Raw genomic sequence first — 26,271 nt, 5'->3', positions numbered from 1 at the left:
ATGACTCGCCACAATAACGTCGACTCTAGTGATACAGTAATTCACCAGGCTAATTGATCAGTCATAGTGTATATACTGGTCTATGAAGGCAAGCTATGTAGTGTGTGTTCTGCTTTGTGAATGGGCTGCACAACTAATGATTAATAGCTGTACACTGCTCACAAAAATATCTGTGTACTGTATTATACATACATTTATAAGACTGTTTGCTGGTGGAGTGTACAGTAGTGAAATGAGAGGGGTACACAGAATAATCTTAGGATCACAGCTGAACTGTCACACAATTCACCAGTCATTTGGATTGTGTTCAACAGGTTGTTGCGTGTGTGTATGTGTGGGTTGTGGTTCTGCACGCTCAGCGTTTGTGCGTTGTCAGGGCTTTGTTGTGACCGCTGGGTTTTCTCTGTGCAGGGTGCTGCTCAGGGTCAGAATGCTCTACTACCTGAAACAAGAGGTGATAGGAAACCAGGCCCAGAAAGTGCTAGACGGCGTGGACTCCAGGTGAGCTCAACTTTGACCTATTCAGATGTTACCTTACTCTACATACACGTTCTCCCCTATCCATTATCACTGTTAGCATTTTTCTGTAACCTTCACTTCTTGGGACTCTTGAAACACAATCACTTAAACAAGTATAACAAATTTCCCAGAACACAGTAGATGGTTCCTAATTCTGTGCCTAGTACGGTTGTGGAATTTCTAAACTGCTCAGATAAGAAAACAGGTGGGTTTTTGATATACACACAAGGCCAGATGGCTTTAGCAGCCTTAATACAGCAGCACTGACCCAAGTAGAGTCGTACAACAGCAAAAGTAGAGTTTCAGTATCGACGTGAAATAGCTGCCTTATAATTTTTTCCTCCAGTGGCAAGTGTGGTCATTAACATATGGTAACAACCTGTTGAAGGAAGAAACAGCTGATCAGCCAAATTAATAAGAAGGTTGTAGAGCTCCACCTGCTGGTGAAAGATTTTTTTTTTTCTGTCTTCTACATTAAAACGCTGTTGATTAAACAAACCACTGTTCAAGGAACAAGGAAATCACCAAACAAAGTTGTTGTTAGTTCTTGTTTCACAAAAAAAGGTGTTTTCAGAAACATCAAATTGATACAGCAAATGGGAGCAGATCAGAAAATGATCATTTTTATTATGAGAATATGTATTTTGAAAAAATGGATTTTACATATAAAGACCTCAATAAGAGCAGGATAAACTTCTGCAGAGCTCCTGAGTTCCAGGGCTTCTTGCCACAGTTCATTCGTATAAATTTACTTTATTATCTCTCACATTGTTGCAACAGAAGGACCCTGTCTAATATCAGTAAATGAATGAAATGAGTAAAAGTTCCCCCACGTAATAATTGTCCAAATCTCCTTCTTTTGCTCTTCAGTGAGATAAAGATTTGGGTGCCAGAACCTGACCATTCAGAGCTGCCAGCGTTGTGGTGGGATGCCATCTCTGACAAGTGTCTACTGCTGGGTGTATATAAGCATGGTAAGAAACCTCAGATCTTACTGTAACTTGTTTTATACAGTTTGCTAGTGCAAATAACAAGTGCCCTACTGTACCTTCAACATGTCTGAAGTCACTTTACAGATGGGGAAAAGTCTACCTGACATTAAACATTAACAAGCCGCTGTGTCACAGTAGTTAAGTTTACTGACTTATTATTTTAAAAAGCAAAACAATGATTATAACTGATAATTCTGGTGCCCCTTTTTTTAGTGTGTTTTCCATTTATAAGTGATTGTGGGAAATCAGCCAGCTTGTGTGTCCGTTTCCTATCTAAGAGTTGCCATGCATTGTACTTTGCTAACTTTGGCGTTTGCTTATCTTCTTGTGCACTCCCAGGTTATGAGAAGTACAACACAATTCGTGCAGACCCTACCCTGTGCTTCCTAGACCGCGTGGGACGACCCGATGAGAAGGCCATCGCTGCCGAACAGAGAGGCAATGATTTTATGGATGGGTGGGTACTGAAAAACATTATTTGGCTGTTGTTTTAACATGCTTGGCTAAAATTTAGATATTTCTAAAACTGTCTCAGCTAAGTTGTCCACTGCAGAAATTAAACTTTACCTGTGTGTAGGGATGTGGATGATCCAGAGTACAAGCCTGCTCCAGCTGTGCTGAAGGACGAAATGGAGGTAAGGCTATAAGCCCCAAAAGACCATGATTGTTCATCTACTTAGTCCTATTTCATATGAAATTATTCCCTCTGTGTATTTCAGGTAGTTTGTGATTTACCATCCAATCTCTCGCAGTCTGTTAACCTTAAATTTCTTGTTTAAATATGGTGTTATTGCCACGTCCTTCGTTAAACACACACTGTCCTCTCATGCAGGATGATGCCTCTTCTCCTGGAGACTTAGTTGTCACTGACAATGCTGGAGGTTAGTATTAGATGCTTGTAATCCCTGGTGGATTATCATTATCATGATGAGTGTAAACAGGCTTCCCACAGGCCAGAGAAATCTGGAAAAGTCCTGAAATTTTAAGAATATATAATTATTAAATTTAAAGGTAATTAATCCGGCATTTAATGTGTGTGGATGTGTACTGTATGTTGCTCTGATCCAGATGCGGTTCCAGTAACAGAAGGTGAAACTGCCTACTGGCCCTCCTCCTCGGTGTTGACAGCCAGGCTGAGGCGTCTGATTACAGCCTCCCAGCGCTACACAAAGAGCCGGCAGATCCTCCACATCCACCAGACTCAGTCTCAGTCCCAGTCCCAGCAGACCATGATACTGTCTGCTCCACTCTGCCCGCTGCCCCCCACACTCAACGACACCCTCAACCCCAAGATGGCTGCTAAGATTGAACGCCAACAAAGGTCAGAGTGCAGAGCAGATTCAATTATGGGCTGAGCGATAAAATGGCACTCTGAGGCTTTTATCAGAAATTCTGAGAAAGAATATCAAGTCAGAATATATTATTACAAGATATAGTATCGTCTGTGTCAGCGGTTATAACAGTGTAAATTCTCCGTATTTCTCAGGTGGACCAGACGAGAAGAAGCTGACTTCTACCGGGTGGTCTCCACTTTTGGTGTTGTTTTTGACCCGAACCTTGGTCGGTTTGACTGGACCAAGTTCAGGGCCATGGCTCGGCTGCACAAGAAGACTGACGAGAGCCTGCAGAAATACCTGTGTGCTTTCACCGCCATGTGCCGACGGGTGTGCCGCCTGCCACCCAAAGAGGGAGGTAAGAATCTTTCTTTCTTATTCACACATGAGCGCGCGCACACACACACATATCATACATACAAACGTTTTTTTCTTTTGACTTTGAACAGTAGTCCACTGAAAGTCTGTTACACTGTTGTATCATATGTTTTTTTTCAGTAACAAAACATACAAAAGCTTATGATACGGTGTTGTCACAACAATGTGTATGATGCTTTGCCTGATGTCACACACTTTACTCAAGATGCTGACTTTAACGTTGCTTCAGGTAGGTTGTGCTACATTTATTCCCGGTTGTAAACCACTGTAAACCTTTGGAGAGAGGTCAGTAGCGCCCTGGTAAACAAGCTGGCTCAGCAGTGCTGAGGTAGAAGGGTTGATAAGGTTAATCATTTGTGGAAAGACAAACAGTGTGATGTTTAAACTCCTGGCACAAACAGGTCTTCTGTAAAACAGCTACAGCTTATTTCCTTTCACACACTGTCTCTCACACCTGCTTCTTCGTCTGTGTTCCAGACTCTGCGGTGGACCCGTCTCTCACCATCCAGCCCATCACAGAGGAGCGAGCGTCTCGTACCCTGTACAGAGTAGAGCTCCTTCGCCAGGTGAGGGAACAAGTCCTTCGACATTCATTACTCTATGAGCGCCTGTCGTTGTGCCAGATGAGCTCCGACTTACCCGTCTGGTGGGAAGCTGGTACCCATGACCGTGACCTGCTAATTGGTGCTGCCAAGCACGGCGTTAGCCGCACAGATTACCACATTCTGAGAGACCCTGAGCTCAGTTTCATGGCTGCCCAGCGCAACTACAGCCAAACAAAAACTGCACAGCAGCAATCACGCACATCCACCCCGCTCTTACACCCTCAGCACCAGGCCACCAGCGCAGTGTTGACAGGCTCTCCGCTGCCTCAAGCGGCCCAGAGAGACACAGAGTCTTGTGGGGTTGTCCCCAAAGTAGAACCAGCCTCAGAGGGGGAGGAGAGCAGGGAGAAACAGGGCGAGAGCTGGAGTCCTCCTCGAGCACCAGCTACTCCCACAGGTCTGGAAGAGAAGCCTGTTTCTGAGACAAGGGACAATGAGAGGCAGATGGTGGCAGCACGAACCAAACCCCTCACACCCAACTCCTCAGAGAGGAAACCCAAGAAGGCCAGCAAGAGGGGCCGTAGGGAGACCAGGCGTGGCTCAGAGTCTAACTCAGATGGTTCCTCCTCAAGCTCTTCATCACGCTCCTCCTCCTCTTCGTCATCTTCCTCTTCTTCCTCGTCACATTCCGGGTCCAGCTCCTCTTCCTCTTCTTCATCTTGCTCCTCTGGCTCTTCATCATCATCGTCGTCCTCCTCATCTTCCTCCGATGACAGCGAAAGCGAGGGAGAGGAAGGGAAGAAGAAAGGTGAGCACTTAATGTGTCTAAGACAATATCAAAAGTTTTGTTCAGGCCACAGTCACATTTCAGGGAATCAAAAAGCAGCAAGGCTGTTGAAATCAAAATGTATGTGAGAAGAAGTCTTAATGTCTTGTCTCTGTGTCCTGTCACTTGGTCAGTGCCTGCAGCAACAAGTGTAAAGGGCTTTGATGAGGACAGTGTGGCGTCTCTGAGCACTACACAGGATGAAACACAAGACACCCATGTGGCTGAGAATGGCATCACCAACAACTCCTCGCATCCTTTCCAGGGAGGAGGATACATGCTTGCCGCATCCTACTGGCCGAAGGTGAATTGCTGTACATGTGTGCAATTGATTCACTGTTAAAGATAGTACATGGAGCATCTACACTCTAAGACCATGTTAAACATTATTAAACCAAATGAGCTTGGTCAACAGTATCGTCCCTGTAGCTCATCAAATCCAGCATTCAGCTACAAAGGAAATCTTTCATCATCTGTGCTGTTGTTTATTTAGGATCGTGTTATTATCAACCGCCTGGACAGCATTTGCCAGGCAGTGTTAAAGGGCAAGTGGCCAGGAACACGTCGGGTCTACGAGCCTGGAGGTGCAGTGGCCTCCTTCTACACCACCAAGCTGCTGGACAACGCCAACAGCCTGTGCGAGGACCCCTCTGCCTCGCCACAGGGGTCAAAGGTGACCAAGCATGTTGCAGAAAACAAGGAGTTCTCAGTAAAACTCAACGATGTATGTTGATTTCTCCCTTCCTCCCCTCCTCCCTCCGCTTCGCCCTAATCGTAGGATCCTACCACTTCTGCTGCCATGACCGGTGTTAGCTGCCGCGTTCAGCATGTTTCTCCGGTTTTCTTCCGTCTTTCCTTTGGGTATGATTAGTGGTTTTGACTGGAGGAGAGATTAATTTAATAGCAGCCTTCCTCTCTTTTCCCACACACTCGATTTGAATTGGGCTCTGAGGCTGTGATTACATCGGGACAAATCACTCAGTCATAAGAATATAATAAGGTTCAGTTTGAAGCCTCTCCAGACTGAAGGGGTCTTTCGTATAATCTGACTGAAATGTAGACCTCGGCTGTGGGTGTTCTCTAATATGCTTCTAGGCAACGTGGCAATTAACTTGGCAGGCTTGAGACTTGCTTGAGTTTATTCCTTGCTTCTGTGTTGCTTTTCGATTAGGACATTTTCCCAAATTTTATGGTTTTTAACCACCACAGACTCTCACGCACCTGCTGCTGGTTTCCTTTAAAATCTGGACTTTATATGCTGACAGCAGCTATCTCTTTGGCATGGCTTCCCAGTACACTCCAAACTATAAACAGACTTTACCCACTGCCCTGCTAGCCACTACCCACTGTGTGTCCATGTGTCCCAGTACTACTAACAAGAAAATACCTGAACAGTATTTGCTATTATTATAAGAATTTCTTACACATGAGATGTTACTTTATTATGTAAATTGAAATTACTTTATGATCCTTTAACTACTGCATAAACAAACAGGCAGAGAAATCCTCCATGTGTAATAAACAGTCTGAGAAGGATCTAAAAAAAATAATCAAGCATAACCTTTCTGCTTGTTCATAAATCTGTATGTTTGCCTCTTGACACTCTTTTATGCCTGTCTTTTAGCAGGAGGGAGGTCTGAAGCTGACCTTCCAGAAACAGGGTCTACCTCTGAAGAGGCCCCTGGAGTCCGAGGAGGCCCCCCAGGCCCAGCAGCAGTACTTGGCCCGGCTTCATGAGCTGCAGAGTGCCTCGGACACGGGTCTGGCTGATATCACCAAGCCTCAGTGCAGCTTCCAGACTGGTGTGTTTACCCAAAATACAGCTAATACCTCGAGATCTGTGCATGCACCTCGTTTAGAGATGAGGCTGCCCTGTTTTACTTTACCACCACTAGATGGCAGCAAAGTATTAATTTTGGTGACTTATTGACTCAGTAAGACATGAGTGATCTCCTGCAGCCCTTCTGGCTTTGTTTGTGGAATAGAAAATGTGTGTATTCACTCTGACATATATCACTTAGCTTTTAAAAATAAATCCTTTAAGTCTGACAGTGAATGTGACTGAAATATAAGCTTCATTTCATTTAAATTAGACTTTATGTAGGACGTGGTAGTTCACAGCTAATAGGCTGATTCTTCTGCAGTGTCTCCAGGGCTCACTGGTCAGATGAGGCTAAACGGAGTACTGGACGGCCAGCCGGTGGTTAAGAAGCGAAGGGGAAGGAGGAAGAACGTAGAGGGGATGGACCTGCTCTTCATGAACAGGAATAGAGTCCCTGCTGTTCCAGATCAGGTAAGCAGTTTTCTTTTGTCCCTTGTTTTTGCAATAGCAGGAATACATAATAGAAAAAATAATAGAAAGAAGCACAAATATTCTGCTATATATGAATGACTATAACTGTGTATTTTATAGGAAGTGACAGTATTCCTACTGTAAAACAATTCTTTGTGTCCATGTATTTCCAGGTGCCTCCAGGGTGGGGTGGTATCGGCCAGGTGGGCATGGCTGCGGCACCTGTACCAGGCTACAGCCAGAGCTCCAGTCAGGTCTCCTCAGACACAGAGAGCAGAGTCCCTGTCATTAACCTTAAAGATGGCACCCGGCTTGCTGGGGACGATGCTCCCAGGAGGAAAGATTTAGAGCAGTGGCTGAAAGAGCACCCTGGCTTTGTAGCAGACACAGGAGCCTTTATTCCTGTGAGTCCATTTTTTCTGTCCTCTCGATCATCTTCGTCCTGCCCTCAGATTTTCATAGATTATAAAAAAAAACAAAGGTACAGGGTTCCTGTAGTGTTACAGAAGTTAACCAAATAAAACATTATTCTTTAATTAAAGATTTGTTTTTATGGTTTTGTTAAAGCCATATCCCCATGCTCAGTTAATGTTATCAAGAGATAATGTTCACAGATAGTTGAAGTTAAGATTTCATGGATTAAATATGCTGAATATTTATTGAGAAGGGTATGTGTCAGAATGTTAAACAGATTTACACAACATGACGGTTAAATAAATCCCCCCACAGTGACAGTTTGACAATGCAATAGATGCAAAAGCTAGTAAACTAATAAGTAGTTTGTGAAGAAGCTTCCCTGCTGTTAGAAAATTTTCTTTTAACTTTAGTATTTTTCCATTCTTACCCAGGGGGTAAATAAGATGCAAATGCAGTTCCACTTCCAAGACGGTCGGCCCAAGCAGAAGAGACACCGCTGCAGGAACCCCAACAAGATCGATGTCAACAGCCTGACAGGAGAGGAAAGGGTCCAAATCATCAACAGGAGAAATGCACGCAAGGTGTGTTAGTATAAAAAAAAAAAAAACTATTCTTCCCAAATGTGTGCATTGTGCCGTTTGGTTCACGTTGCCTGCCATCTTTCCTGTAGGTTGGTGGAGCCTTCGCTCCTCCTCTGAAGGATCTGTGTCGGTTCCTTCAGGAGAACCCAGAGTATGGAGTCCCACCTGAATGGGCAGATGTGGTCAAACAGTCGGTGAGTTGCAAAGTAACACACCCATCAGATCAAATGAAGGAAAGCCATTTTGAAGGGTGTCAATAATACACTCAGTTGCCACTTTGTTAGGTACTCCTAGCTCCAATGAATATAACTTAACAACAGCAGTAAATCCTATTTGAAAAGTTATATCCTGTTTTAGAGGTGTTGATTCAACCTAATGATCATTTTGGAGGCTGTAGTTTGTTGAATAGTATTGTGTTAAATTGATAAGTGTTTCTAATATTTTGTTCCCCCTCGCTTAACAGTTTCAAGAAAAACTGAACGTTATACCCTTCATGAATGTAGAATTAGTTGCAGGCCAGTTGTATTCGTTTTTGCCAGGTGAATATGTACGCCAGTAACTTAATGACCAGTCATAGATAATGCAAATATTCACAGAAGACAGAAGGCGAACAGTCAGTTCTCGTAGTCAACATAGTGGATGAAATGGGCAGGTGTAAAGACCTAATCGACAACAAGGGCCAAATCATTGTGGTCAGATGACTGAGTTAGAGCATCACCGAAGCAGTAAGGTCCATACAGTGCTCCCAGTCAGCAGTGGTGAGTATGGTAAACCGTGGTGCGTCATCGGAGGCCAATGAATGTTATCCAATCTGGTCCAAACGGACAGAAGGGCGACTGTGACACAAGCTGCAGGAAATTTTAACGATGATTATGGAACGAATGTGTCACAACGCACATCCCTGCTGCATATGATCAGCGTACCCATGCTGGTTGTGATGCTCCGGCTCATCACTGTATGTTTACCCCACTGTTGTTATATGCACTATGATATTTTAAATGAAGAATAATCTATGGCTATACTGCTAACCCTGCATATATATTCAATGTTTTATCCAGGGTTACCTCCCAGAGAGTATGTTTGACAGGATCCTGACAGGACCCATCGTTCCTGAGGAGGTGAGCCGGCGCGGACGTCGACCTAAGAATCCTCTGGCCAAGGCGGCGGCTGCAGCAGCGGCCGCAGCAGCACCCAATGCAGCGGCCTCTGCCCTCGGTCTGAACCCCCTGCTGGCCAACGGCCTCCTCTCTGGAATGGACCTCACCAGCCTGCAGGCCTTCCAGCAAAACCTCCAGAGCTTACAGTCCTTGCAGCTCACCGCAGGCCTGATGGGGCTGCCGTCCGATGCTAGCAACCTGGCTGCAAGCAACTTAGCTGCCATGTTTCCCATGATGCTGTCTGGTATGGCTGGATTGCCAAACCTGCTTAGCATGAGCAGCTTGCTTGGGAAGCCTGCTCAGGAGGGCACAGGAGGCTCTGAGGAAAAAACAAAGGGAACCACCAGTGGTGCATCTGGAGAGCCGCCTGCCTCTAAAGCCCCTTCTCACACCTCAGACACCAAAGGAGAAAGGACAGAGGGCTCGAACACGACTCCTTCCTCAACTTCCAGCTCCGCTTCCTCTGCCACCGCCCCACAAAGTGCTTCAGCTGCCTCTGCAGCCTCCGGTCACCCACTGTCTCTTAACCCCTTGTTACTCTCCAGTATGCTTTACCCAGGGATGCTTCTCACTCCAGGCCTTAACCTTCCTGTGTCTGCCACACAGCCGCAGAGCTCAAACAGTGACCCCACCCTTCCTCCAGCTCCTTCTGCGTCTGCAGCCTCCAAGTCATCAACACAGGAGACAGAGAGGCCGGCGGCAGAGAAGGACGGCGAGGAGGAGGACGAAGCGCTAGAAGAGGCTTTGGACGAAGAAGAAGAAGAGGAGGAAGAGGAGGAGTCAGCAGAACAAAAAGAGAACAGTGGCCCTGAAGGTTCGGGGAAAGCCGAGTCATCTTCATCAGAGTCCGGGAGCTCTTCCTCATCCTCAGACGATTCAGACTCCAGTGATGAGGACTGATTCTATGAATATATAATTATAAATTTATTTATGTATCGCCTAGAAATGTATACATATATTCACATATATATGGATTTTCCAGCACTTACGTTGCGATTTCTTTACATGTAAATACAAAAACTAACTAAAATGTTGTGTAATAAAGACTACAAAAAATAAAAAAAAAAAAATAAAATAATAATAATAATTTAAAAAAAAAACAGGAAAAACTGACTTAAAAGGAACTGAAATAAAATTTCAGTGTTTGTTCACCAGGTACAGTCTTGTTTTGAGACATTTTGCATGTCAGACTTTAGTAGATTTCTGGACTCTGTGAACTTGTACCACACGATTATGTACAATTGCAACAAAAAAGGCATTATTGTAATTATGTCAGGATTTAATTTTATTAAAAAAGTGAAACTACATCAACATGCTCGTTGAGCTGTACTATTAATATATTTTGATTGTTGGGGGTTGGGGGAATGACACTTGACAAACACTTTGGTTTCTCTTGTAAATATTCAGTACTTTTACAGGTTCGTTGACACTTATGCTTTGCAGATCATACGTTGGATATGTCAGCAATAACTTGGGCAGCTAATGAATGTCACTGAAGCTGTAGATTTTCTGTCTGCCATGTTCCACCCCAGTGCACAGCTCACGCAGCCTCACCTACCTGTCACTTGGCTCCGTGTCACGTTGAAGAGTTCATTTCTACATTTGTTTTCATCCACTCTGGAAACAGAATCACCCGAAGCCCCTTCTTTGATATCACTTTGATTTTTGGGGGTGGGGAGGGGGGAGCGGGATCTGTAGAAGTATTATTATTTTATTCAATCAACAACGTAAGCTTAAAATGGATCATTATTTAATTCTGTGATATTTTAAAGGTTCCATTTCTCACATTAATATTTACTTTTACAAACTCTTCGTTTTCAACATCACCTTATAAACATGTTCCAACATGTCCAAGGCGCACTTTAGTTACCCACAGTAGGCATACGTGTCACTTGCACATTTGTTGATTTTTTTGATTTTTTTTTTTTTTTTACAGTGTCAGAGTCTAATAAACTCCTTGAGCTGTGGGGACAGAAAACAAAACAACCTTTTACTGTGTGCCAAAAACTGCCCTTTGACCCTCTGAGGTCCTGACAGAGTTTTGTGGTCTCTGTTTAGTAGAAAAGTTCAGGATTCTTGACGACATGGATATTATTACTACAGCCCCGGCGTATTTGACTGCATCTTACCTCAACTGTGCTCAATGGATTGGCTTCTCTGTGCAAATGTACACGTGCATGGGTGTGTTTTCTCGCCATCCATGTGCACAATATCCTTGTCTCTGCTGGAATGTGTGAGTGTCAGAGGCCTTTTTTTTTTTTTTTTTTCTCACTGAGAGCTTCCACTGTGTTGTTCTGTTTGGCTGGACTGCTCCTCTCACCTGGTATCTACTGCTTCCATATGCTTTCCAGTCTGAATGTTGTGCATTAAGGACGGGGCCTTTTAAGCTATGGCTAGCGGAAAACAACATTTCAGATGTTTTATTGACCTTTTGAACACGAGTCATTACAAATTTGGAGGAATTTTTTGTGTTGCATGACCACCTGTCTACCAAAGTCTTACAGAAAATACATGGCACAAGCACAAAATAGTTCAAACCCTGGCTAGGATTGTAGTAACCGTCATCATCTTTTGAGTATTAAATTTCTTCACAGTGCCAGATGGGCTAGCTTCAGGAAGGGCTCAATAATAGCAGCTTGTGTCGCTGGAAGTTTGCAGTGTTGTTTTGTGTGTAATTTCACTTCGTCCTTGACTCCTGTTCTGCTGACGAACGGAGCTTCAGCTAGGTGTAGAAGTGCCCTTATCCTGTACCTCACTCTTTCATTCAACTTCTGTCTGACAAAGTGAAACTGCTCAGATTTGTGCTCCATGCTCGTGCATTGTGTTCATCATCGCTGTACATGTTCATTTTGAAGCTGTAACACTGGAGTTCTCTCAAGCCGAAGTACCTTTGTAATTTTCTCTAGCACAACAGTGCTCGCTCTAGGACTGCTGTTACACAGTGGACTGTTAGACACACATTTCAAAAATCATTTCTGAGGTGAGGTCTTTGTTTGGACTGGGGGACAACAGAGGGTTAGGGTCTCCTCCTGTGCTGGAGAAACCCACTGAAATAACTCAGTCTGGTTGGTTCTCAAGTATTTGCTGTAGCATTGTTCTCTAGTGGGTTAAACCATGAACAACCGCGGGGTCTTAACACAGAGACTGAAGACACGTCTGAATTCTGATTTTGCTTTAAAGTGGTTTTCTTGTATGCCTGTTATAAATAGACCTCGTCATGGGTTTGCTTGCAATGCAATTGCATTTATTTTGTTTTGTGTTTTTTTTTTTTTTTTTTTTTTTTTTTTATTATTGCTAACAGTACGGTATTTTTCTATGTCTGAGCAATGAACTTAAACATGCCACTGTCATTTTGTATATCTGCACCTCTGCTCTCTTTAAACTTGTAGTGCCCTTATGCAAACACCCAGCCATTGCTACTTCTGCTGTAGGTGACTGATCTAACGACTTTTGCTACTTTTTGTTGCCCCACAGTGATGGGTTGATGGATTGATGACTGTGCTGAGCCTCTTTAGGACACAAATCGCAAAAATGGTAAACATAAAGTTTGGACGTTTTGTTTTAATTTTGCTATTTTCATTATTATTATTATTTGATTTTTTATTTTTTTCTAGGTTGTACTGTACAAGGACTCCCAAAGCACTGGTAGAGCTAGTGAAGCAGTGTTAAACCTGCGTCAGACACACACACACACACAAGTAAACAATGACCAATATGCAAGAGGAATGACAAAACACACTACTGCTGTACAGGGAGGTTCGTTCAGTTTTCATACATGTAATCACTGAGATGACAAAACTAGCATCATTGGTTTTGTATTTTTATTTCAAGCTTGATAATATCCTAAATGTCACCCTGGTCAGTTTTTGTCTTTTTTCTTTTTTTTTTTTTTTCATTGGACAGTTGTAATATTTGCAAGTTGTGGTCTGTGTAGTCAAAATAATTCTTTATGTAGTGCAGGAAAACGCGTCTTAAAAGTCATTTGTAATTTATTGGATTACTTTCTATGAAGTTCTATAGAGGAAATTGAGGTTTAATTATTTTTATTAAACATATTCTTCTGACTATCCATTAAGCGTGCCTTTGCCTGTTGCTTTGTCTGGGGGGAGGGGGGGTGGGGGGCTTGTTCATCAACATCAGGAATTTGGTGGCACTTTTCCTTCACACATCTGTACACTTGTTGCTTGTTCAGGTCAGTGAACGAGCCTTTCTTAGCAAAAAATTCTTCATTGTAGCACAAAATAACCTGTACTTAAATTAAATTTTGGCAGTCATAACAGTTATGCCTCCTTTCTCCCTACTCATCTAACCAGAGAACACTAGTTTCTAATGCAACATAAATATTCAAAGTACAAGCAGCAAAAAGGGGAACTACAGGTTTGTTCAGTGCTAATTATAACCGTTGTAATGGCACATTGAGTACGTAAGTATGACCTAAAAGTTTTGTAAATATTGGTGATCCACTAAATCCACTAAATGTGCCTAGTCACATTCGTGGTTAATATTAACAGAATTATTACAACACTGGAGCAAGTCTCCCTCTGATTAATAAGCTTGAAAAATACAGTGTTTTGGTAAGAAGTCGGTACAGGAACGGTACAGAAACGGTTACAAAGTTAAAGCAAAACGTTCACAAGGTTTTTCCTCTCTGCTGTCGAGTCCTCCATTCCTCCTCTTGGTGGCGCTCAGTGGCCTGTGTGAGTCACCACCACTGCTGCTCAGTGCTTATCATAGCAACCACACACAGATGACAAGTTGGGGCTTGTCAGAGGCCAATGGGCTGAACTTCCTCAGCCTGCAGAGCAGCAGGTTGACTGCTGTGAACTATGCTGCACCTCTCCACAGCTGCCAGCCGGACATCAGAGGAACACACACACGCTCGTGGCAGGAGTCTTAGACCAGCAGACCCTCAGTCTGGCTCCTAAAGCCTCACTGTAACGAGGTAGGTGACGTGTTTCTGAGTTTTGTTTTCTTGTGTGTACAGTATGTCAAAGGTTCAGCGTAGATGAAGTGACAAGACAAATGCCACCAATTGTCAGCTGACAGCTTCAATCAAAACGTAACACTGACATCATCTCCATGTGCAAAAAGCTACAACTGAACGCTGCACGACAATCTGCACATTCAATAACTGACTATTGTAAATAACTCTGTTGTAGCCAGGCCTTGATGCCCTGAACAGCTGAGTGTTATCGAAGAACAAAAACAACAAAATGAATCCACAGTTAAGTAAAGTGCCACTTAAATGTCTACCATGTGTCTAAAAGTGAAAGTAAGGCCTAGTTTGATTTAACTTCTGTCAGTGAAGACCAGCCTGGAGGAAACAGGAAGTGGGTGTGACCCAAATAAATTGGCCGCAGTTTATACATTATTCTCAATGCATTCAGATTTATGATTTATTATCAAGATTCCAGCCAAACAAAAACATCAAACAGACATGTAGAGCATTATAGAAAAAGATGTTTCCTTTGTGTAAAGCACAGACGGGCTGCTTTACATATGATATTAAAGACAAAAGACAGAGTGAGTTAGATCATGAGGATTACATGCACAGATTTGGTTGAGTTAAAAAGTCAATGGAAGTTATTTTTTTGCTGTTTTAGTAAAGTTTATCACTCTCTGCTGACAGACTTTCCTGCGATCTCCATTTTCTGGCACTGGAACTCTTTTGTAATAGCACGTTTATCTATCAGGTGTCAAAGGAGGATAAACACTTCAGGGCATTTTGAAGCAGTAGTGCAGGGGGCAGGGCCTGGAGGTTCATGCTGAACACGACACGATTCACATGCATGAGGAGCTGCGTACTGATAGTGATACTTCCAAGTTCCTGTTTCTCTGTCTTGGTTGTATTTGTTGTCTAGCAACAGCGAAATAACTGGTCTAACACCTGCAGCTGTGGAAACGAGTCAGGAAACTTCCACACAGACACTGGTTACTTCTTCAGTGTGAGACGCTGTCGTTTTACGTGAGATAAATCTGTTGGAAATTACTGATGCTTTGGTGATGAGGTATCTTTTATATAAGTGCCAGTGTCTCTTCTCTACAGGCACTGCCTTGTTTATTTTAGTGACTCAGTTAATTCTTTTCTTAGTGGAAAAACCTGGAATTAGACCAGCAGTCGAAAAATCCATCACCTCATCTGAACTGAAAATGATGCAAATAATTAAAATGAATGTCAGAATTAGGGCGTCAGCAGCTACTCTACTAATTCTAGTCTTTAGTTGATCGGCATAAAAAAAAAAAAAAAAAAAATAATTGTCAACATTTTGATAACCGATTAATCGCTTGAGTCAGGAAAAATACCAAACACTACCCAGTACCAGCTTCTGTGCGAGGACTTTCAGCTTTTCTGCATTTTACATGATAAATAACTGAGTATCTTTAGTAGTACGTTTTTCACTATCTTCTGACATTTCATAGGCCAAACAATTTTGCAGTTAATCAAGAAAATAATCAGCAGCTGATACAAAGTAATCAATAGGTGCAGCCTGAGACACAAGCTACTTGGAGTTTTGAATGCAACAGAGTACAGTTGTGAGTCATCAAGAAACTAGTTCAGCACTGAGGCCACTTTTTCCCTCGACATAAATGGTAATTCCTAAGGTGTTCCTTGGTTGTTGGTTAGGATACCAGCCTGTGTGTGTGTGGACTAACGCATGTTTACAGTAAGAAAGTCTACTTAGCTATTAACAGCAGACAACAAGACTGATGTAACTTTTCCAGTATCTCCTAAAGAAAGAAAATAACTGGCGGGCAGATGACTTCATTTGGAAAAATCCTTTTTTTTTTTTTCCTATGTTTAAACAATGATGGACTCAAAATGGCCACAACAGGCAAATATCTTGTTAACTGCCACAAAAAAATGTTCAAGTTCCATTGCAACAATGCCATGCTGTAACTCTGCAGTGTCTTGCACACATGGTGTCTAACCCCATACAGACACTACAGAGGCTTGGTGGACAAAACCACAAAAACAAAACATCAGTTGTAAAAAAAAAAAAAAAGAAACATGAATTTTGATGAAGACACACTATTCAGTCTTTCTCCACACTCTGCAAACTCTATCAACTTCCTTACAGCGTGTCAGCTCCGTATCTCAGGCACGCACACACACACACAAACACACACACCTATCACCACATGTCTGCAGACACTGGAGACTGAGGTCCGTCTGACTCAGTGAGGACAGTTACTCAGAATGATAAACAGCACATGTGGGAATGATTAGAGGAACAGAGTCTCCATTCAGGAAGGACAGCAAACACACACACACACACACACACACACACAAACACGTAGATTGAAATGGTTGAGGTAGAATGGGGGCCTCTACCATTGAAAGAAGGAGTATTAAAAACTTTTGCTTAGTACCAGTACAGCTGTAAAAATACTTTTTTGTAATTCTGTGAAAGTTTTGGGGGTGACACATAACTTCTGCAGCCACGTGCAATCATTTTTTTCACGTCATACAGCACGAGGACAAAAACCCCTTAAACGGAAGCTGACAAAGAACATAACGTGGTCCGTTCAGCCTAAAACAAGCTGTTTGACAAGTTCTCTTAATGCTGTTGTTGAGCTGATACTAGAACGTGCACTGTCACGGTAGGCTTGGTTTTTGTTTCATTATATTATTTGTTTACCGTTCTCTGGCATCTAAAATGGTCATTTTGTTAGACACAACGTGGCAACTCAGTCAACAGTCACCATTTTCTAATCTAAACAGTAAACATGTCAGCTGTATTTTATATTTGTACATTGTAAATTGTCTACCAGAGTGGAGTTGTCGGCCGTGTTTGTGAAGTTTAACATGATCTAAGATGTACAGTAACATGTGTGACTTAACCGAATTGCTAGCTGAGAACAGGAAGTACAGATGATTTTGGTAAATGAACAGCAGCGAGGCAACGTGTAGCTGTTCGTGGCAAGGCTACCAACACAGCTAGTGGCATCATTAAACATTTACATTTTAATTTTTTTTCTAGAATATGCAGTGAAATCAACCTAAACTCCAGACTAAAAGGAACAGTTTGTCTTCTCACTTTCTTGTTGAGAGTTTGATCAGAGGACAGATGCCCCCATTTCTCTACTCTAAACGTGAAGCTAGACCAAGTAGGAGAAATTACAGTCTTAGACGAGCTGGTAGCCAATTTTTTTATTTTATTTTATTTTATTTTATGTTATTTTATTTATTTTTTACCTTTTTGTGTTTTTCTTTCCATACCGCTAAACTACTGTGATCTTTGCAAGCTGATGCAACAAAATCTTGTTCTGACTGTTTTCATTAGGCCTAGTTTATTATAAAATAGTGTTAGATTGAATAAAGAGAAAAAATGACACACTTTACCTCTTATCTGATTATTTCTGTTTTTATTAATTAAATCAGTAGTTTATTGACTTGAGTTGATCACATATTGTACTGTACTGCAGTGTTTTTTTTTTTTTGTGCTCAATCTGTGCGTAGGTGCCTGTTCCTGCTTTGATTCTCATCCTGTGCGAGTGTGAGGGTCACCATGGCAACAGAGCCTCCAGGCAACCCGGAAAAGCCGAGGTTTGGTCCCAGTGACCACCTGATCGCTATGTTTAGGTTAGCTCTACAGTCTCACAGTACTAATCGTACCGTGGCCACTTTGTGTGTGTGTGTGTGTGTTGTATGTTGTTATACAGCATGTAGTGGCTCACACACACTATAACTGATAGTTGTAATAAACAGTCCTGAGATATTTTAACAGTGTCACGTTGTCTTTGTTGGGAACACTGTGTCTGTAATATCACTGCAGTATCAGTCTACCATCTAACTCTTGCACGTATGCTGGCTTCTGACATCAACCATAAATTTAACAAGGGTTACTTACTTACTGTATTTAACATCTGGTGTATTGTGCGTAAAGGGTGCAAAGGGTGGGGTTTGCATCGAGACAAAGGTCTGTTTCACTATGTGTAAACATTATGTTTATTTGAGGAGGTTTCTGGGCACTCTTTAAATTCTTTAAAAGTTTTTACAATTGCAGTGTGTGGCCTTTTATTTACTTTTAAAATGTTTTCCAACCAACAACTCCAGTACATTTTATTTTATTTTTTTTCAAAATCTGGTCCTAATCCTGCCACGATTCCTCTGATTCAGGGCCTGCTCCACAGATCCAACCGAGGCAATTAAAGAGAGGCTGAAACATATGCTCCACAAGTTTCTGCTACACCACAGGCACAATGAAGGAAATGAGGAGACCAAAGGTACACAAACATATTAAGTGATTCAAATATGGGACAGGGGGATGGGATGGTCACTTAAATGTTGGGGAAAAATGTTCAATGATGGCTTTCATTACAGTTTTTGGAAACATTATTACATTAAGTAAACGGACAGAGAACTATGGCCTTCACTGTATCACTAGTTTACAGCCCAGATTTTTATAATGGGCAGTGCCAGCATCAGCCAGTCACTAAACACTTTTCACATGTTCTATTCACATGTTCTATCAGCAACAGCAAGTCTTTTAGCAAGGCAGGAAACTCCTGTCTACTCACCTACAGTACCTTAAATCCCCTCATAATTACAGAGCAGGCTGTTTTTAATGATAGGTATCAAACTCTGAATAAAGCCCTTTCTGTTGACACATGTCATATAATCCATGGGATATTTTTCACAGAGTTGGCAGCAAAGTGCTGCTGTGAGGCCAGGTTCTGGTATTACAGGATCCTAGAGCACCTGGTCAGTCAAGAGAGGAAAAGGCTGGGCGTCAGTGACATCTCAGTGAGTGTACCGCCCTCCTCTGGCCACATCTGGAACTGCTATTGAGTCTCACATTAAGGTTTTGTTCCTATTAGGGGCTCTATATGAACAGTCAGTTTGAACAGTTTGTAATGATATATACCTCTTGAGCCTAAAATCTAAAATCAAAAATCAAAGTATTGATCTCTATTCATTTTTTATTTTATTTTTTTTACATTCTTGTTTTGAAGTAAAACAAGTGATGTGTTTGTTACAGGGCATCTTGGAGAATGACCTTATCCAGTGCTGTCTGGTGGCCTGCTGCCTGGAGATTTCAATATATTCAAACTGTCTTTCATGTGATTTCCCCCTGCTCCTCCAGATCTTAAAGATGGCACCATACCACTTCTGGAGGGTTTGTTTCCCAGCAATGATAACCTCATATATATTGTATGTCTACAATTAGTGTATACCTGTCTATGTGTACATATTAAAAGAGAAAATTCCACCACACCTTTTTACAGATAGTTTAACATCTGGTCCGGGATTTGTCTCCTCTGCCCCTTTTAACTTTGACAGTTGTTTTCCTGTGCTGTGACAGGTGATTGAGCTGGTGCTGCGGGCTGAAGTGGGACTGCCTTATGCTGTTGTCAAACACCTCGCCCGAGTGGAAGAGGAAGTTCTGGAGAGCTTGGCCTGGACCAGAGACTCACCGCTGTGGGAAGAAATCAAAGCCAACGAGGGCCATCTGCCAACCTGCCAACAGGTTGGCAATAACACACAAAAATTCTTCACCTGGCACCAGGGGTTATTTAAGATTTTATACTCAAGGTTCTCTCAAGGTGAAATTAATTTCTGAGTGGGATTCAATTAGAAATAGGATTTAATTTTCTTTTTCCTTGCAACGGCATGAAGGTAAAATGGATCTCTATCAAAACATCAGAAGCGCTGCAGTGTTACTTTACACATACGTGGCTTTAATGAGGGCTTTGTGTCATATGTAGGTGATGCCTCCTGCACAGCTTGAGGAGCCGAAGAAAACAGACTTGCAACCTGATCCAAACCTACCAGGAGGTATAAACTCTGTGTTTTAAGGCTCCTTTTTTCTAATTCTATTACATTTATCACATTAATAATACATTTCTTCATTTATTAGACACTTTAATTCCAAATTGGCTTCGGTGTTGTTATTATCAACTGACTGGTCAGCTCTGTTTTTGCCAGTGGATGTCGGTTTGGGAGCTGACCTTTCTGCCAGCACTGACCAACAGCGTTCCCCGTCAGCTGCAAACAAGCCTCAGAGAAGCAACCCCCTCCATCTGTTTGCTCGCAAGGTCAGCTGCTCAGCCACACCATAACAGTCTGCTAGTGTATTAAATGATTTTTCTGTTCTATGGCAACAGTTATTGGATGTTTATTGTTATACGTTTGGTGTGGTCATGTTTCCTCTTTGCCTCAGGTTTACAGCTTGATGGGCAAACGTCTGAGAGAGATGTGTTCCACACTGGGCATCTCTGATGAGCTGCGGTTGAAGATCTGGACCTGTTTTGAGTACTCTCTGGTCCACTGCACCCTCCTCATGCTGGACCGTCACCTGGACCAACTGCTCATGTGTGCCATCTACATCATAGCAAAGGTGGGCCTTGATATGACCGAGAGATCACTTGGGTATATATGCAGGGATTTCCTTCTCTGTCTGTGTTATGAGGTCAAGAAGTATTAAAAATGAGCCAGACAGGTTTTTAAAGGTTAATCCAGTTCACGATTTTACACTGTCTGGCTGCTGTGGTGTGCTGCCCTGATGTGATAAATGTCACCGGCATGAATATTTATTCATCCAGGCAGATTTTTCTGGCAAGGCAGACAATATTGGTGTTGTATTGTAACAGCACAAATAACTGTGATTATTTGACAATGAGTTGGAAACACAGAAAAACATGTTCATGTTACACACTTGTTGTGCTTAAGTGACTAAATATTCTCACATACCTGCTGCATATTTTTTTCATTGATGATGCAATAATGTTGATTTATTAAAATCTCAGCTGCCAGAATAAGGAGCTCAGTGAAACAATATAATATAATAACATTAACTTTTACTTATTCTGCTATTACACTGCCACCCCTCACAGAAAGTTTATTGCTGATCAATAACCTTTCTTTACAAATTAATGTTATCAACTTTTTGCACTGCTTTTACAGATTACCAAGGTGGAGATACCCTTCAAGCACATAATGAAGTGCTACAAGTCTCAGCCAAATGCCAGAAAAAGTGTAAGTTCATTCCTGCCATCTCTTCAGTGCACAGCCGGCTCAGCTCCTTAACCTGTAGTAACATGTGTGACCTGACTGCAAAAACTGTGTCTCAAGCCACTTCAGTCAATCTTGTCACCTTTGACCAATAAACAAAACAGAGTGGTTCATACACAGACCTAAAGTTGTTACTGAAAATTAACACTGTGTCGTCAAACTACTAGATGTTAAGCGTCGTGTTAATTAATTTGAGGTTTTATGGCTGCGTTGGTTCAATATCTATGAACAGCCTGTCTCTGTCCTCAGGTCTGCAAAAATGTGCTGATATCAGGAGAAAACATGGAAAATTCTCCCACTGAAACAAACAGTAAGAAGCCCTTTAGTATGAATTCATAAATATAACTGTGCCTGTATGCTTAGCCTTTTAGTCACTGAAGGATTTTTACTTGATATTTTTAAATGAGTTAATTTAGTAACAGATTATTGCGCTGACATAGACACACCCTGTTTGCCCGAATGAAACACTTCCTCTTTCACAGCCACAGGAAAACAAGTGATGGATTAATAATTCAAATTTTCCCATGTCTGCCATTTGGCTCCACTACCACCACGTTTCCTTTTACTGAACCTCTTCCGTACACAGCATATCCAGGGTCAGCAATAAGTCAAGTATTATGTAATCAGAGAGCTACATAAATAACATTTCTTCACTGCATAAAAAAATAGACACATAAGTAACCACAATAATTCAAAATATATTACCTGCATGATATCGGTAGAGTAAGAGAAGACAATGTCATTTTAAGATTAGGAGAGATTTATTTTATCACATATTATTTTATTATATGGTTGATTACAGATAATGGAGACCACGGGAACAGTATCCTGACTCCCAACACACCATCAGCACATTACCCAGGACCCTGTGAGGAGAAGAGGGGCAATCTTATCTACTTTTACAACCAGGTTTACTCAACACAGATGCAGCACTTTGCCAAGCAGTTTGCCGTGACCCCTGGGGTAAGTGAACCATTTTTGGAGTCTGAATTTTGCTGATGTTTGACCAAACTGAACAAGAGAGGATGGGTAACATGCTTTGGTCCCAAAAAGCCAATTCATGGAGATGTATAATGTAATACTTCATCTCTAACTCATGCTGTGTAACTTTTATGCAGGGTGATACTCCTCCTTTGTCTCCGTACCCTCAACAGTGGAAAGCATCTCCTCGCAGACACAAGCTGTCCAGCAGCCCCTCCATCTATGTTTCACTGCACAGCTCTGAAACCCCCTCCCCTTGTACAACCGGGCTGAGCTACTACTTCAACTCAAGTCCACCGGAGGTCTGTGGACGTAATGTTTGTCATTGTTTTCTTGAAATTATATTGCTTAAACTTTGTACAATCTAGATTTCCTTCCTGTTTTGGCAGCATCTGCGTGCGATCAACAACATGATCAAAACGGGCAGGACGCCCAACAGGAGATGCTATGAGGTGCTACTGGATCAGGAGGAAGGAGAAGATGGTCCTTCAGCCAAAAGGCTTTGTTTGGACTATCAGTCAGCCTGGCAGAGACGACTAAGGAATGTGGGGAACAATCACGTCACCAGAAGAAATCAGACCCAGGACCAGACTTCTCCAGTTACTAAGCCTAACCTGCACTAGAGCAGAGAGGAGCATGAGGTCTCACTCTACTTCTGAAACTGTAACAACAATGTCAGGTGTCAGTGGAAAGCACAGAGCAGCTTTGTCTTCCTGTCTGTTAAGAATTCCTTCAAGCCAAGTTCTTTGTCAGCTGGAAGCGCTGTCTGCAGTCTGTGCTGAAATTGCGCCTTTTTGCTCTTTTGCTCCGCACTGTTTTTTAACCCCAGCAATTCTGTCTAGAATTGTCCATGACTGAGACACTTGACCTCCAGCTCAATGACCAATGGCAGAAGATTGTGGAAGTGGGTGACGTTGTATGGCTTTGAAGGGGTGCATGATTGCAGAGTGCTCAGTCGACTTTCTGGTGGATAAATAAAAGCTAGACTGAGAGAGGATGTTACCTAAAACTGGTGTTAGTGTGGGACAAGCTTATCTGCCCTTCAGAGCACATATGTCAAGCTTCACCAGTGTCTGTGACCTGCATGAACGCCTTATTCTGAATGACTTGATTCTGATTAGGTGTGTGTGTGTTTGTGTGTGGTGTGGGGGAATTCTCAGTGTTCAGTGCAAGCAACTCTAAATTAACCTTTAATGTGTTCTTCATGTTTTTTATCCTGTCATGACATTTTGTTGAATATATTTAAAACTTTTAAAAGCTAAGCTGAGACTGTGGAAAACAGAGTGAAACATGATTTTTCACTTCTTCACTGGAATGAAGTTTGTGTGTTAGCATTAAAACTTCATTCAGACCTGCTAGCCAATGGCGCTTGAATTATAAAGACAGATTTATGAAACTAAAAAAAAATCTGTCCCCCTCCACTAAGGAAAGTGTTTTGCTTGTTACTGCTTCATTTGGATGTTTGACCTTCACTGAATGATGCACACAATGTCTTGCATGACAGAAGACTGTTTTCTTATTCATCTTCTGAGTTTCTCTAAATTAAATCTGCATTTTACCTTTTTCTTTTTAAAGAATTGAAACTGAAATACTTTGTGTGTCACTGTTCTGCCCTCTAGTTCACGTTATGATAGAAGTTGTTTTGTTATAAATTCTCAGGGCAAATATTTAGAATGGTAGTTAAAGTTTTTTCAATGGATGTTATTTTTACATGTACTTGAATTTGGGCTTTTATTTTGAAAAGGCGGACGTTATACGAAATGCATTATGGGATACGAGAGATCTCTGCGCTCAGAACGTTAAAACATCAATGTGTGTATTCCGGTGTCCTATATTCTTCTTTTGCCGACAGAAAGCATGGCTGTAAGTATGTTTATTATTGAATGTGTGTGAACGTGATAAAGTGGAGTCGAGTGACTTTTCTCTGTAGATGTACATGTTAAAACGGAGCGCGAATTAGCGGCTAACGACTAGCCATTCTTGGGCGTTGAAATGCTAATTTTCTAGCTTTATATGTAAATGTATGTTAACGTAGCTTTATAGTTAGCGCTAGCTAAGCTTCATTGCAATGTTATGCTGAAGCTTCCTTTGTTTCTTTTCAGTTTCACTCGCAATTTTCACGTGACGTATTTGAAGATTGTTAATAAAGGAGCAGGACGCTCAACTCCTGGCTCGTGGAAATCGAGTTTGGCTGGCTGTTTAACTTCGTAAACATACCAGAAGTATAGCACATGGAGTGAGAACAGTACAGTGAAAAGCCAGTTCGTCAGTGGGTGAAAAGAGAAATACAGTCGCCGCCATGGACCCTGACTTCGCAGCTATTGTTGAAGATGAGGAAGCTAAGTCAGAAGCTAGCCTTAAGAGTTCATCTCCTTCCAAGTATTCAGTTAAGTCAGCATCAAGAGCTAGCTCTAAACTCTCTTCAAGATCCTCAGTTATGGAAGCAGTCGCCAGAGCTAGAGCCTCAGCTGAAGCTGCACTCACCAAAGCAGCCTATTCTAAAAAACAGCTGCAAATTAAAAAGGAGAAAGCCAGGCTAGATCTAGAAAAGGCCACACTAGAAGCAGATCTAGAAGCTTTGGAAATTGAAAAGGAAGCACCTGCAGCCATGGAACATGAAGATGCACAAAGTGTGAGAAGCACTTTGTTGCCTCAAGTAGCCCAGCAGAGGACTCAAGAATATGTGCAGTGCCAAACACATTACAGCACCACCTCCTCCAGCACACAATGGTGCATTGCCACATGTGAGGAATCCCACTCTAAATATATCACCAATAATCAAAGGAGAAGAGTACACCTCTCCACCCTTAAAGAACGGGCACATGAACACAGCTAATACACTCACACCTGAGCCACCAAATGACCCATGGAGGTGATACAGTCAGTGTCCTTCCCCACATGTCAACAATCCTCCAATGATGGATTGTTGATTTCACAACCTGAAAGGGAGGAGCTCTTTGAACTGATAAACCCTGAAAAAGATAAGGAAGTCAGGCTGCACGTAGTTGCTCTTGCCACCCATATTAAAGTGAGGAGACTTGCTCCTTGCTGAGAGCCGTTGCACTCTTGATTCATCAGGCCCGTTCTCACAAGTTGAGTTCCACTGATAAGTTAACACACATGTGCAAAGGATGGCATCAATGCAGCAAGCCTCACACTCCTGAAGAACTTGCAGCTGCAAAGAAACTCATCCTTGAGGTTGTTCAATGGGATGCATACCCCCGATGAATTTGCTGCTCTCCAATCCAGTGGAGAAATTCCTAATTCAAGCCAAATCTTGAACCTTGACCCCTTCTTAAGTGAAGGTCTGTTGAGAGTTGGGGGACGCCTGCAACACGCCTCTCTTGAATCAGAGGTAAAAAATCCAGTCATCCTCCCAAAGCACAGTCATGTCACCAGACTGCTCGTAGAGCATTAGCACATGAAAGTGAAACACCAAAGGTGAAAGTTCACAGAAGGAGCAGTCAGAGCAGCTGGACTGTGGATTGTTGGAGCCAAAAAGCTAATCAGCTCAGTTTTGCATCACTGTGTAATGTGTCGAAAGCTCCGAGGGAAATTAGAAGTGCAGAAAATGGCTGACGTCCCACCAGAGCGTCCTGATACGTCCCTACCTTTCACCTTTGTGGGACTCGATGTGTTTGGACCATGGACAGTGGTCACCCGTCGCACTCGAGGAGGTGCAGCGCAAAGCAAAAGGTGGGCCATTCTGTTCACGTGTATGAGCATCAGAGGTGTTCATATCGAAGTCTGAATCTCTGGATGCTACCAGCTGCATTAACGCCTTGCGAAGGTTCTTTGCAGTGAGAGGGCCAGCAAAGCAGCTCTTGTCAGACAGAGGTACCAACTTTGTTGCGGCCAGCTCAGAGTTGGGCATGGAATGTCCAGCTGAACAGCAGTCCAGAGTCCTGAGGTACCTCCGTTGTAATGGCTGCACATGGAAGTTCAACCCCCCACATGCGTCCCACATGGGAGGTGTGTGGGAACGCATGATTGGTGTGATACGCAGAATCCTGGACTCTATGCTTTTGGAAAACAAACACACTCGTCTAACACATGATGTGCTTTGTACTTTGACGGCGGAGGTGTCAGCTATAATTAATGCACGGCCCTTGATACCTGTTTCATCTGATCCCTCTTCTTCAATCTTGCTTTCCCCTAACATGCTCTTGACCCAGAAGCCAGGCTTACCTGCCCCACCTGGAAACTTCACAGGAAAGGATCTCCTAAGATGC

The 26,271-nt window shown here is 42.5% G+C and overlaps 2 protein-coding genes across 11 annotated transcripts in view; both read left to right on the top strand.

Moving 5' to 3' along the window:
- Window positions 1-13,111, top strand: part of chd9 (chromodomain helicase DNA binding protein 9) — a 68,656-nt gene extending 55,545 nt beyond the window's left edge. For 4 of the 7 annotated variants that reach the window (XM_041035751.1, XM_041035759.1, XM_041035801.1 and 1 more), the window contains 16 exons: window positions 412-501; window positions 1,390-1,493; window positions 1,851-1,968; window positions 2,089-2,146; window positions 2,344-2,392; window positions 2,580-2,832; window positions 2,998-3,203; window positions 3,701-4,576; window positions 4,729-4,898; window positions 5,088-5,318; window positions 6,219-6,396; window positions 6,739-6,887; window positions 7,061-7,291; window positions 7,736-7,885; window positions 7,975-8,079; window positions 8,944-13,111. In XM_041035751.1, the coding sequence (XP_040891685.1) occupies window positions 412-501; window positions 1,390-1,493; window positions 1,851-1,968; window positions 2,089-2,146; window positions 2,344-2,392; window positions 2,580-2,832; window positions 2,998-3,203; window positions 3,701-4,576; window positions 4,729-4,898; window positions 5,088-5,318; window positions 6,219-6,396; window positions 6,739-6,887; window positions 7,061-7,291; window positions 7,736-7,885; window positions 7,975-8,079; window positions 8,944-9,942 (3,967 nt within the window). In that variant the 3' untranslated portion in view covers window positions 9,943-13,111. The remainder of the gene's footprint in view (window positions 1-411; window positions 502-1,389; window positions 1,494-1,850; window positions 1,969-2,088; window positions 2,147-2,343; window positions 2,393-2,579; window positions 2,833-2,997; window positions 3,204-3,700; window positions 4,577-4,728; window positions 4,899-5,087; window positions 5,319-6,218; window positions 6,397-6,738; window positions 6,888-7,060; window positions 7,292-7,735; window positions 7,886-7,974; window positions 8,080-8,943) is intronic. The other 3 variants (XM_041035786.1, XM_041035777.1, XM_041035767.1) reach the window with 3 other exon arrangements.
- Window positions 13,112-13,803: 692 nt separating this feature from the next.
- On the top strand, window positions 13,804-24,224 carry LOC121180416 (retinoblastoma-like protein 2). Of its 4 annotated transcripts, XM_041035831.1 has the most exons (15): window positions 13,804-13,984; window positions 14,202-14,266; window positions 17,504-17,626; window positions 18,164-18,270; window positions 18,687-18,790; window positions 19,026-19,163; window positions 19,350-19,514; window positions 19,753-19,822; window positions 19,973-20,082; window positions 20,208-20,384; window positions 20,951-21,022; window positions 21,308-21,368; window positions 21,861-22,021; window positions 22,177-22,341; window positions 22,429-24,224. In XM_041035831.1, exons 3-15 carry the CDS (start codon window positions 17,553-17,555, stop codon window positions 22,660-22,662), a joined length of 1,638 nt encoding a protein of 545 aa, XP_040891765.1. In that variant the 5' UTR covers window positions 13,804-13,984; window positions 14,202-14,266; window positions 17,504-17,552; the 3' UTR covers window positions 22,663-24,224. The 4 variants fall into 4 exon arrangements, with proteins under 4 accessions (XP_040891765.1, XP_040891747.1, XP_040891774.1 ...); XM_041035813.1 differs by lacking the exon at window positions 14,202-14,266 and having other exon boundaries at window positions 13,805-13,984; XM_041035821.1 differs by lacking the exons at window positions 13,804-13,984; window positions 14,202-14,266 and adding an exon at window positions 14,284-16,644.
- Window positions 24,225-26,271: the final 2,047 nt, after the last annotated feature.

The sequence above is a fragment of the Toxotes jaculatrix genome, chromosome 1 (genome assembly GCF_017976425.1).
Source record: "Toxotes jaculatrix isolate fToxJac2 chromosome 1, fToxJac2.pri, whole genome shotgun sequence".
In the NCBI taxonomy this organism is placed as follows: domain Eukaryota; kingdom Metazoa; phylum Chordata; class Actinopteri; family Toxotidae; genus Toxotes; species Toxotes jaculatrix.
This window is presented reverse-complemented; position numbering and strand designations above follow the sequence as displayed.